This window comes from Polyodon spathula, chromosome 4 (genome assembly GCF_017654505.1).
Source record: "Polyodon spathula isolate WHYD16114869_AA chromosome 4, ASM1765450v1, whole genome shotgun sequence".
Lineage (NCBI taxonomy): Eukaryota > Metazoa > Chordata > Actinopteri > Acipenseriformes > Polyodontidae > Polyodon > Polyodon spathula.
In genome coordinates, this window is record NC_054537.1 from 69061637 (window position 1) to 69073771 (window position 12135).

General features: G+C 38.4%; 1 protein-coding gene across 1 annotated transcript in view; it reads right to left on the reverse strand.

The window, feature by feature from the left end:
- Window positions 1-12135, reverse strand: part of dnah5 (dynein, axonemal, heavy chain 5) — a 94633-nt gene that overhangs the window by 20926 nt on the left and 61572 nt on the right. The window contains exons 50-58 of the mRNA XM_041246737.1: window positions 9938-10161; window positions 9566-9764; window positions 8850-9022; window positions 7213-7343; window positions 6072-6225; window positions 4754-5021; window positions 3917-4148; window positions 3497-3611; window positions 2305-2481 (exon numbers count right to left, since the gene is read on the reverse strand). Of these exons, the coding sequence (XP_041102671.1) occupies window positions 2305-2481; window positions 3497-3611; window positions 3917-4148; window positions 4754-5021; window positions 6072-6225; window positions 7213-7343; window positions 8850-9022; window positions 9566-9764; window positions 9938-10161 (1673 nt within the window). The remainder of the gene's footprint in view (window positions 1-2304; window positions 2482-3496; window positions 3612-3916; window positions 4149-4753; window positions 5022-6071; window positions 6226-7212; window positions 7344-8849; window positions 9023-9565; window positions 9765-9937; window positions 10162-12135) is intronic.

Here is a 12135-nt window from a genome sequence, read left to right on the forward strand (position 1 = left end):
CCAACAAGAAACTAAAATTATCAAAAATGGATACTTGTTGAGGGAATGATTTGGGAACATTATAAACAAATAATAATATGTCATTGGCATAAAATATAATCTACTGAGTCACGGTTAAAGCCAAGAAACTCATCCAGTTTGGACTGTAGTGTTATTTAAAATGATTTATTCTATAATGAATGTGGTATTCGTTCTGTAACAAACAATGTGATATTGAAGCACCATCATGCTCGAGTGGAGTGTCTGTGAGCACAAATATTCAAAGATTTGCGTGACGATCTGACATCTGGCATTCTGTGCCTTACTGAAAAGATTTCGATGCAAAAAATGAAGTCAATCCTAGAGAAAAATGAAAGTGAATTCTTTAATTCTTTAATTGAAGGACAAAACACACGGCAAGCATCGACTACTGCTACATTGGAGACTAGCCTCTGCAGAGCAGAAGAGGTGAGCTGCCGTGAATTGCGTTGCTGCTGCCCCGATCTGTCAAGAGCAGGGCTTATCACTCGTTCATGTCTGCACCAAGGGTTAACTTGAAATCCGATAGCTCTAATAATACTTTGGTTAAAGAATTGAAGAATTCCAAATCAAATGTGGTTGGGGCATAGACTGAAACAAAAGCTTTTTTTTTTTTTTTTTACCTGAAATAATAGTTTTTAAACAGGCCACTCTCCCATCTCGATCTCCCTCTGAGCCCAAAATAATGATCTGGAAATTGCGCAGTAATACAATCAATGCACCTTTTGTTTGTTTTCTACAAAGGAGGAAGCCGCCATGTAATAGTGCTTATTAGCTACCCTGGGAGTGTCTTGTTCAGGAGACATTAAAACAATAACCCCCAAAATACAGCAAAACAGCACAACACTAGTTTTATCGAGGTCCTTCCCGCCCCCCGTGCTATCCCGCCACCACACACCCCTCCCTCAAAACAAAACCACAGAGAAGAAAATCCCACGGAATCGCAAAGAAAAAACATAGTAAACTTGCCTGGTACACCTGCACACTGTTCACAGAATGAAAGAGGCAGGTCTGCAATCTGCGAGTGATTTTACAAACTGCAGGATATAGGAGAAAAGCCTGTAGACCCTAGGAGTGAGCCAGAGGTTGAAAGAAGGCCCAACGACGCTGTTCTGTGAAATTACTGTAGTCAGGATAAAATCTGAGAACTTTATCCGAGTAGCGAGGAGAGGCCTTCCTGTGGCCGGGATTATGAGCTGGTGATCTGAGTAGCACAAGAAATTGAATATGAGTGTCACCCTGGATTTGGCTGCATAGATGCAGTGTGACCTCACGATCTCAAAGTCCTTGCCCGATAGAGCTGGAAACCACAATGGTAGAAATTTATGTCGGGAAACCGATAGCGTTCTCACCTTCTGAACCCTTTCCACACTGCAGACTCACCATGCAGCTACAGCATCAGAGGACAACACAGCTCCAGGCAGCTTACAGGCAAGCCCGCAGGCACCTGGCCAGGCTACAGGGGTCGCTGGTGCGTGGTAAGCTGAGGACAGCCTGACTGACCTAAACCCTCCCTTCCCCTGTGCAGCGCTCGGACAATTGTGTGCCGCCCCTAGGAACTCCCGTCCACATTCGGCAATGGAATAGTCTGGACTCAAACCGGTGACGTCCAGTCTAAAAGGCGCATGGGGAGTGCCTTTACCGGATGCGCTACTCGGGTGCCCTGCCTGAACCCTCTTCTAAGCCCACAAGACAGAGATTATTTTGTCGATTCTTATCCTCCAAGCGGTTAAACCTGGAGTCACAGAGAGAGATTGCCTTTGTGTTACCATCCACTGAAGTGTGAAGCAAAGTGTGAGGCAGATCATCCTTGATTCCCTTGAGCTCACGAGTGAAGGTTTAGAGTTCCTTTTGTATAGAGTTCAGTTTGGAGTTGTATTTCTGCACCACTTCTTCAAGCCATGAGAATTAGTGTTCAAAGAACTGGCGAGTCTTCTCTATGTAGGCCTCCAACATGGCGGGCAAGACAGATTCAGGGTCAGCATTTCCACCCTTGCACGGAGATGAAACCTGTGATGAAGGTGGGGTTTTTTTTTGCGAGCCTGACATTCCAGGATGTGCTTGAGGATTGACAACGAATAAAAAGGTGAGTAAAAAGGAAACTAAATTGTAAAATTGTATAAAAGAGACAAAGGAGAGAGAGGAGCGAGACTTCTAAGCAGCCATAGCACCAACAGGTCATGTGGTCTCCGCCTCTGGTGTATTATTGATTTATTTATTGGAGGAGAGTGAAGATGCAAAGACTGACGAATGTTGTGCATTAGTGAATCAGATTATGTAAAATACCTTCAAAGCAGCCTCTGCCTCCTCCAGTGCTGGCTTGGCTGCCTCCAGTTTCTCCTCTGCAATGGCTTTGTCAGCGGAGATGCTATCCACAATCGCCTGGGCCTTGTCTTTTACCTTCTGTACTTCGATCTTCACCTTTTCAGAAGCTTGGGCCTTCACCGTCACTTCTTTTAACACCTGAAATGCAGAAACAAGCAGACAGTTAGAAAAATATTACCACCCTCTCGTGGAATTTAAAATAATACACACTCCCAGTTAGGAAGACAGTTATCAAAGATTATACAAACCAATGTTCCTACAGCCTTTTTTTAAACTGGTCGCATTTTGTATTCCAACTATCTTTCAGATTGTTTTATTTAACCTCATTCTATCAGCCTTAAAATTATATCATATTATTAACCTTTGAATATTTGTAGATCTGTAGTATTGTTAGTTTTTCATTCATAAACAAAATGAAAAAAAAACATCAACTCCACAAGTACTGCATGATTGAGGATTATTAGCTGAATATAAATTCTGTTGATTTCTATACTGAGCATCAAAAGAAATGTATCACTTATATTTGAATTGAATTGAATATACTTGAAACCTTATCCAATCTCTGGCTAGCCCTGTTGTCTTTGCAGCCAGTCGCAGTAAGAACAAGAAAAATTCAAAGCTACACAGGTTGAAGCGTAAACACCCCAGTCAAGCTACAAATCCAACTGAAACTATTGCCAGAGGCAACCACTAAAAAAGGTGCCTATAATATTAAACAAACTGTTTTTTATAACTTATTAATGCATTTTCTTATTTTATTTACATGTATGGCTTTATATTGAAGTTTTAACATGTTCAATGAGTTTAAGAATTTAATGTTAAAATACAAGTAACTTAATTCATTTGCAGTGCGATACCTTGAAAAAAATGTGCTGAGCCGATAAAAAACCTTGTAGAACACACACATGGTTGTACAGTAGTTCAGTTACATTGCAGTTAAAATGGAAGGCTCTTTTTTAAAGTATATCCCATTACCATTAAAGATTGTACAGTATTTATCGAGATTACTCATGACTTCAAAGTAATGTTGCATTTTACCTCTGAAAATACATTTTACTCTCTCAGTGTTAAAATTAGAGGGTAAGTTACTCCCAAACCCAAAACCTTATCTGGAGAGCTGGTTATAGTATTTGATTGATACACAATTACACACCATGTCTGCCTTCTCATTGGCGACTTGCAGCTCCTTCTCCTTGACCTCCAGTTCCTTGCTGAGGCCTGCCACAGATTCAGAAGCCTCCTTCAACTTCTCCAAACCTGTATTCATTCTGCCATGGGAATAAGCATGGTAAACAATATTATTAATTGTTGCATAGTTTAGCTAAACCAATTAAGCCCTAAAATGTAAAAGCAAATATTTATCATTCCTTATATTAATAAATAGATTGGTGTATTTCAGTTATAACCACAGTTTTCTACAGAGAATTCTATGTTTCTTCTGTAGATGTGGCAGAGGAGGACATTCATCACACACAGTATTGAAGAAAAAAGGGTTCTATTAGAACTGCATTCATGGATAAATATTACAAGTTTGTGGTTCTTGACGCAACCATTAAATTAAACAGAAGCTCACCTGATGGCTAAGGTCTGCACCTCTACATGTTTCTCTTTGTAAATGATTTTGTAGCCCTGAATGAAGGAGAGGTAGGACTTGGGGGTGACATGGGTAGAGCGGCGGAACCTCTGGAAATAGTCCACACATTTCTCGGCCACACCATCCTGAAAGGAGCCCATGCATTGAACCACTTCCCCCTTCACCCCTGCAGTGCAGTCAATGTCGTAGGTAGACAGGAAATGTTCCGACACTGCAGAGAAGTACATTGAGTGGCATTGAAGTGGTTAGCCTAAAGGATTTATATTATTACTTATCTTTTAGGAGAATAAATGAAGATATAAGCTTATCACATTCATTTGGGATAATAACTGGTTACTCATATTCATCTACTCAGAAATATGTATTTCTATTATTATTACAAACAATAGAATTCTTCTAAAATCTTCATGTGTTTTCTGACAACATGTATAAAACTGGTTTGTGTTCTGAACATTTACAAGGTCTGTGGACAGAACAGGTTTTCTTCTTGTCACACATGACTACCAAGAATAAAAGGATATGTTGCCTATCATGGACTGAGACTACAATGTTAAATTCTAACGGCTGGTTTTACAGACCCTGATCAGTACAAATCTTGGATTGCTTTACCTAAAATAAGATTAAGTAATCCAGCACTAGTCTAGTTCTGTGAAACCAGCCATACATACCAAGCAAATGCTGTACTTTTTAAAGCGTTGACTTCTATTTGTCTGAAGTTTGATCAAATGTATTTCTCTCATTTCAACAGGAGAAGTTTATTTACATTAACATGCCTTTAGTAAAATAATATATCACAGCTGCAGTGAACAAACCTACCAGCAATTAGAGCGTCCTTAGGCCACCGGCTAAACCAGTCCATAGTGCAGCCGGAAATGAGTGCCGGGAATTTTAAGGCCCGATTGCGGAACTTCTCCCCCACGGGTGAAAAGCAGAGCACCACATGAAGATTCTGTCGGACCCGGCTCATGAAGTAGTCATACAAATTCTCATTAGTCGGTGGTCGTCGTGGAAACTCCTTCTTCATTACTGGTATCAAATCTCCAGTGATCTCATCGATTTCATCTCGGGCAAACAGGTTAGAGACCTAAACAAAATCTGACATTTAGTTTTGGTCATTGGTCATTTGGTCATCTTTTGGAGTTAAACTTGATTACGATTCAGCAACCTCTCCTTTCCAGGTGCCCGACAAGACAATTTACAGGCTGGGAGCAAGGTAGGTTGTAAGCATGGAGAGAAAGCGTTTCTTGAGGGAGAGAACATCTGACAGGCAAGACTGTACTGATGAGAGGATTGTTACTACCTGTTAGCTACTGTTGGATGTAAAAATCAGAGTTACTGGCCAGTTCAGAGAAGACAGTAAGTAGTATGAGGTTATTATATTATAACAAACTACTAAAATAATATAAAAAATAAATTATAAGTTATATTTAATTTACTTTCCCATCTGGTTTGAATAATAATATCTATAGTGAAGAGCCACTGGGCTTTCTGGTTTGTTTGGTTTTTTCATGTTTCCATTAATAGCTTGTGTAATGCATTGCAGTCTACAACGACACCAGATAACAAAGTACTTACCAAAATGGTTATTCCATTAGATTTTTTTTAAGATTGACTTAATTTAAAAATAAATCTAAATCCCCCAAAAAGAGTATGCTTATACAATTTCACTCATTGTGGATTTTGCTATCTTGACAAAAAATTTAAAAAATTGTCCAGTAAGTACAGCTAAAGTCAGCAATTCTGTGATTTTAAAGCATTCCACACACCATGACATTCTATTAAAAAAAATGTGGTTGTGACACGTTTTGAAGCAAGTGCAAAAACAAAAACACATTTAGCAATAAACTCAAAACAACAAACTGTGCCGTTATTTCAAGCTATTTTTATATTTTATTAATTAAAAAAATTTGCATTTGCACTTGCTTTAACCTTACTTAAACATGAGTGAAACCTCACAGCCCATATTGGACGCTTACATCTATGCAAACCCTGTATACCTTGTATGAAGAACATACTGTCAGGACAAATCAAAAGGTTGCTTCTTCATGTCATTTTAAAATACATGGTTTCTGTATGTAACCTAGCTGGAGGTATGAGACAAGCATATAATGTAAGCACAGCTCAATTTCCCTACCTCTCCTGATGACAGAACATTATTCATGTACTCTAAGAAGGATTCATCTTTGATCTCATTGTCAGTAAAGATGAAGCTGATGCCTTTGCCTTGTTGACCCGCAGTCCTATAAAGCACTTTCAAGTCTTCCATCAGGTTTGAGGCGTTATATGATCTAGGGAAGAAACCACAGAAATAGCAGTAAGTCCATCATATGTACCTTTCCACTGCTTTTTTACCATTTTTATATAACAAATTTTATTTTTGTGGGTCTCTGATTCTTTTGTTCAACACACTTGCAAGAGCAAATCTGATGAAACATGTTTTTTTAAGAAGGAGCAAGCATGTCCCAAGAGCTGCTGAGAGCTGTATCTATAAGTTATTTGGAATGGCTAAGAACTGTATACCATCTATTATTTTCTTATTTATTTATTTATGTATTTATTTATTTATTTATTTTTAAATAAAGAAAAGGGAGGTACACGTGGTGGGAAAAATAACGGGCAAGGAAACACTGTCAGGGCTTGATATTATTACAGGCACCGGTGGACAACATGAAAGCCGATTCTGTTCACCAGTAACAAAAACAAATGGCCTATGGATTCTAGCAGCATTGCATACATTTGTTAATCATAGTGTGAAAATGTATTAAAATAATGAGTTACAAATTGTGCTGTTTGTTGCTATAATTGTGAAATATAATCTCAGGATTATTACTGGCACTGGCAATATTTGCCCCTTCTTCATACAGATTTGCCTCTATACTAAACCTAGCCCCCCCCCCCCCAGCCTAGACAGTGGTGTTTACTTGTATATTAATATAGAGTAAATGGTAAAATTGTCACATCAAAATGGTTGCACAATTACGCTGATATGCACTTTAAACAAATGCATTTGGTCTACTTGTTAGGTAGCTCAACATTTTTATGTTTGTGTTCCTAACTAGAAATGAAAAACTAGACTCTAGGGAGTAATGTAAATCAATGTGATGGACCATAAAATATCTTATACAAAGCTACCATCTGGTGGTAGAAAACAACCCTGTATAGTGGCCAGCATGCACAGTAAAAGTGCAACCGCTACATTGGGGGATGAATCAAACACATAATGAAGATAATACTTATTCAATTCACAGTGTACCTTATAAACAAAACAAACTCACCTTGTTAAAGTGATCTGGAATGTTCTGTAGCCAGCAATATAAGAAGCCAGTCTCGTCAGACTCTGTTTACCAGACCCACCAACTCCAACCAGAAGGGCATTTCCTCGTGGTGTGCGGATTATTCGAGAAATCTACAAAAGTGAACCATGGTTTGTTTTTATTTTACAACATGGATTTGGGTTTTCAACCATGTATTTGGGCTTTCAAACTTTTAACATGTGCCACTTAAATAGATTTTTCTCCATGTACTTCAATACACACTAAACAAAAGTTATAAAAACACTGAAATCTTTCATATTTTGAAAAAGAAAACTATGTTCATATGACAAACAAAGAAGCAATATGTGCTTCTCATCAAAGGTCTATCAAAACCATTTATCTATTTCTATTTCATTTTTTTTTTTTTTCGCTAGACTAGTTTATTCATTAGAACACTTTCCTCACATCAAGGACACACACAATGGTACAACTCCATTTGAAAAAGTAATTAGTGTGCTGTGAACAATCAAAGTTATAACAGCAATTCACATTTAAAATAAACCGAGACGATGTTTATGTGGGGAAAATAGTTTTCTTCAAGTCAAGAGTGTTTCCAAAAATGTCATAATGTTGCTGGTTCTTCTAAAACCTTATTTTTCTGATTTTAGTTTAGAGTACTGTAAAGTATCATGGTCAAGTGGCTATTGCAGGTGGCAGAAAACAGTCACAAGTTGCGATTAAAATGCCAAAAGTAAGCTTTTATTTAAGCCTCAGACGAAAACTGGAAGTAAAAAACACTAATAATTAACACAACAAACCCACAAGCCTGTATTTAACACAGATATTATTTACTGAGTACACAGCTACTCAGTCACTCCAGCCTCACTGGAGTCTGAAATCTAGTCCCCAAAAATTAGCTCTACATAGGTATCAATACCCTCCCTTATCACTAGCCCCTCCCTAGGACTAATCCACTACACCTTCATTGAAGTGTGGTTTTATAAACGTTACAGTATCTGCATTCAACCAATTCATGCTTACTAAAATGTTAGGATAATTTCTCTTTGTTTAAAAATTATATACCCACTCTCACCAGTTAAGCATACTATGGATAAAACCCAGCTAAAAGATACAATTTCCCCCACATTAATTATTCTTAAGCGTGCTCAACGCTATAATAAAGGCTGAAGTCAACGCATATGCTCCCCAAGATGGCTGCACCCAGATCTACACCAGCTTGCCAGTATGTTCACATTTATTCAAAACATGAAATGCATTTAAAAAATATTAAGCGCTTCCACTTGTCTTTAACTAAAAGAAAGTCTGAGCTTTAAAATAAATTTAAGTAATGTGCTAGTAACACATTGTGTCCTTGTAAATCACGTATGTACCTATTCATTACTAAACACAAACATAGTTACAGTGGTAATCTCAGAACTAACTCTTACTGTATCTTTTCATAGCAGTTTGTTATTATTTTACATTTACAATGTTACTCACAAATAAAACAGTCTTTAGGATAATGTTCTTCTGTTACACAACGACGTACGATCATAGTGATGGAGTGCGTTTCTCTTGTTTTCACTCCGTCACAAGTATGCACCAAAACATTGCTGCCCATGAGAAAACCTCGACAAAAAAATTAAGCTTCACTTTACCTTGACTAAATGAATCATGGCGTCCCGGAAAAAGACCATGTCCATGCCAGCTCCTCGGATGCTCTCATTATATTGAGCCAGAAACATGTTCAAACGATCCTTCAGACTTTCAAATGACTCAATAGGCTCATACACCTTGGGCATATCAAAGTCAGCATCTTCTGGCTCCTCTCCTGGACCACATATGAATAATAGTTTGGGTATTTAAATGTATTTTTAGAATATATTTTGTTAACATTTTTAAAGGGTACTGTTCATAAAAAACAAAATTTAAAAAAGTAAATATATGTAAATATGTTGGCAAATGTCAAAGTTAAAAATAAGGAATCCAGATCAACTTTGAACTCAGTCTGAGCTTTAGTCCAGTATGACCTGTCCTGATAAATACTCCAGTTCAGTCAGCTGAGCAACTATGGGTAAAAATGTTAAAATTCTATAATTTAACCAACAGTATTAGGCTTAACACACAACTTGTGTGTTGCTAAAGCACCCATAGAACCAATTCTATGCAATAAAAATACTTGCTTTTTCTTGGTTTTGTATACATTTTCTCAATTGCAGTGATTTCTGTTTTAAGATTTATGTTAAAAGGTTTATTTTGTGTCATTAGGTAATTTTAAACATATTGTTAATATTGTGCACCCGTTTATTGTACAGATGGATTAGTGTCTAAGGCAGAGGTCAGGACTATTTCTTTTTCATATTTTCTTGTTCACCTGTCGCCTCAGGAGCGTCCCTCAGGAAGTCAACAAAGTGGGCTTCAACTCCAAAATCCACAGTGGCTTTGGCCCCTTCCCCCAACTCATCCTCCACAAGTTTAGCCAGAGCTCTATCAAACCAGGTCACATCCTCCGAGTTGGTGAAGCGGTCAGCTATAACTCTCTTGCATTCATGTTTCCAGAGCTGAAGAGCCACCTGCAACAACATGTTGATACCTCAAGACCAAGAGAACATGCTGTGAAAAAATCATGTTGTCCATCATCTGGTGCTGTCACTTAGCTCTGCCACGAATTGCAAATTGCCAACCAATTTTACGATCAGACAGTACATTTTATTTTATATTACAATGGCTTTCCAACAACACTTACATCCGACCCAACTATGACTTCAGAGATAGTATTTAGCATTCCCTGCCAGATCCTGGACAGGTCTCTCAGGTTGAAGATGTAGTGGAACTTGGCTGGAGTGGGGAGCATTTTGATTTTGGTCATCTGCCACAGCCTTCGGGTCAGTGGCACAAGCTTGGCTACAGTGCCTCTTACATCTTCGGAGAACCCCCGCTGCGCACAGTAATGTCCTATTCCAATCACTCCTACCAAGGAACAACAGATCAATATTATTAATGCAACAACAAGGCAGAGCTCTTGATAGGGTTTATTAAGATGGACCCATGAAAAACAGTGATCAGTGTCACAGAGCTAGTTAAGATGCTTAGTCCTGACTGGATGTGGAAAATATACCAAATAAGCACAGGTGTTCAGGCAGGACCTTTGTCAAATTTAGTGGCGTATAAATTACAGGGAAAACACAGAGGAAGTTGTAATATATTACAGGAGCCAGTTCTGCTACCTGCCTTTGAAGAGAGCTGAAGCAGCTTTCACACTTACTGAATGAACAACTTGGAGTTCACAGTTAGAGAAGAAAGAAGCAGATGGGGTCCTACTTGACCCAGAAGAAAAGGGCCTGCATTCTTTCCAAATAACAGTTTTTTCTGGGAATAGAGCAACACTGTCTGGGAAGAATAAACACACATTGAACTTTTTGTGAAATGCTAAAATTAGATTGAGCTTACAGATTACCATCTAATAAACTTTGCTGACTGAAAGCCACGGTGTTGCTTGGATCTGAAGTATCGCAAGTTGACTGTTGTGGTCTGGTGATGTTCTCCTGAAGAATTACCACAAAGTGTTTTTTTTGATAAACTTGATCAGGATGACAAAGAAGTCCTACAACTTTAAACTGAAAGCCATTGAGCTCGCAGATCAGAGCAGTGTTTGAATAGGTGAGGCCACATGCCAGTGTAGCGTGGAGAGGGAAATAATAACAAGAGAGAAATGTCAATTCAACACCATCGGTTTATTTTCCTTCTTTTCTTACAACAGTCTGTAAGAGTCGCAGAGCTGAACTCTCTAATATACGGTGCGTTTCTTTCTCTTCAACCAGCAAGACTACTAAACACTCACGGTCTCCTGATCCCTGCAGGGCTTCGCTGAGGAAGATGAGTTGATCCAGTGGCTATCCCTAGCGTCTCTTATTAGCCAAGATACCGTGCATCTCAAACTGAACGCAGTTGGGATTCAAGGAAACACATGTACATGGATTAGGGAGTGGTTAACATGTAGAAAACAGAAAGTACTGATTAAAGGAAAAACCTCAGAATGGAGTGTGGTAACCAGTGGTGTATCACAGGGATCAGTATTAGGTCCTCTGCTATTCCTAATCTACATTAATGATTTAGATTCTGGTATAGTAAGCAAACTTGTTAAATTTGCAGACGACACAAAAGTAGGAGGAATGGCAAACACTGTTGCAGCAGCAAAGGTCATTCAAAATGATCTAGACAAGATTCAGAACTGGGCAGACACATGGCAAATGACATTTAATAGAGAAAAGTGTAAGGTACTGCACGCAGGAAATAAAAATGTACATTATAAATATCATATGGGAGATACTGAAATTGGAGAAGGAATCTATGAAAAAGACCTAGGAGTTTTTGTTGACTCAGAAATGTCTTCATCTAGACAATGTGGGGAAGCTATAAAAAAGGCTAACAAGATGCTCGGATACATTGTGAAAAGTGTTGAATTTAAATCAAGGGAAGTAATGTTAAAACTGTACAATGCACTAGTAAGACCTCATCTTGAATATTGTGTGTAGTTCTGGTCACCTCGCTATAAAAAAGATATTGCTGCTCTAGAAAGAGTACAAAGAAGAGCGACCAGAATTATTCCGGGCTTAAAAAGCATGCCATATGCAGACAGGCTAAAATAATTGAATCTGTTCAGTCTTGAACAAAGAAGACTACGTGGCGACCTAATTCAAGCATTCAAAATTCTAAAAGGTATTGACAGTGTCGACCCAAGGGACTTTTTCAGCCTGAAAAAAGAAACAAGGACCAGGGGTCACAAATGGAGTTTAGACAAAGGGGCATTCAGAACAGAAAATAGGAGGCACTTTTTTACAAAGAGAATTATGAGGGTCTCGAATCAACTCCCCAGTAATGTTGTTGAAGCTGACACCCTGGGATCCTTCAAGAAGCTGCTTGATGAGATTTTGGGATCAATAA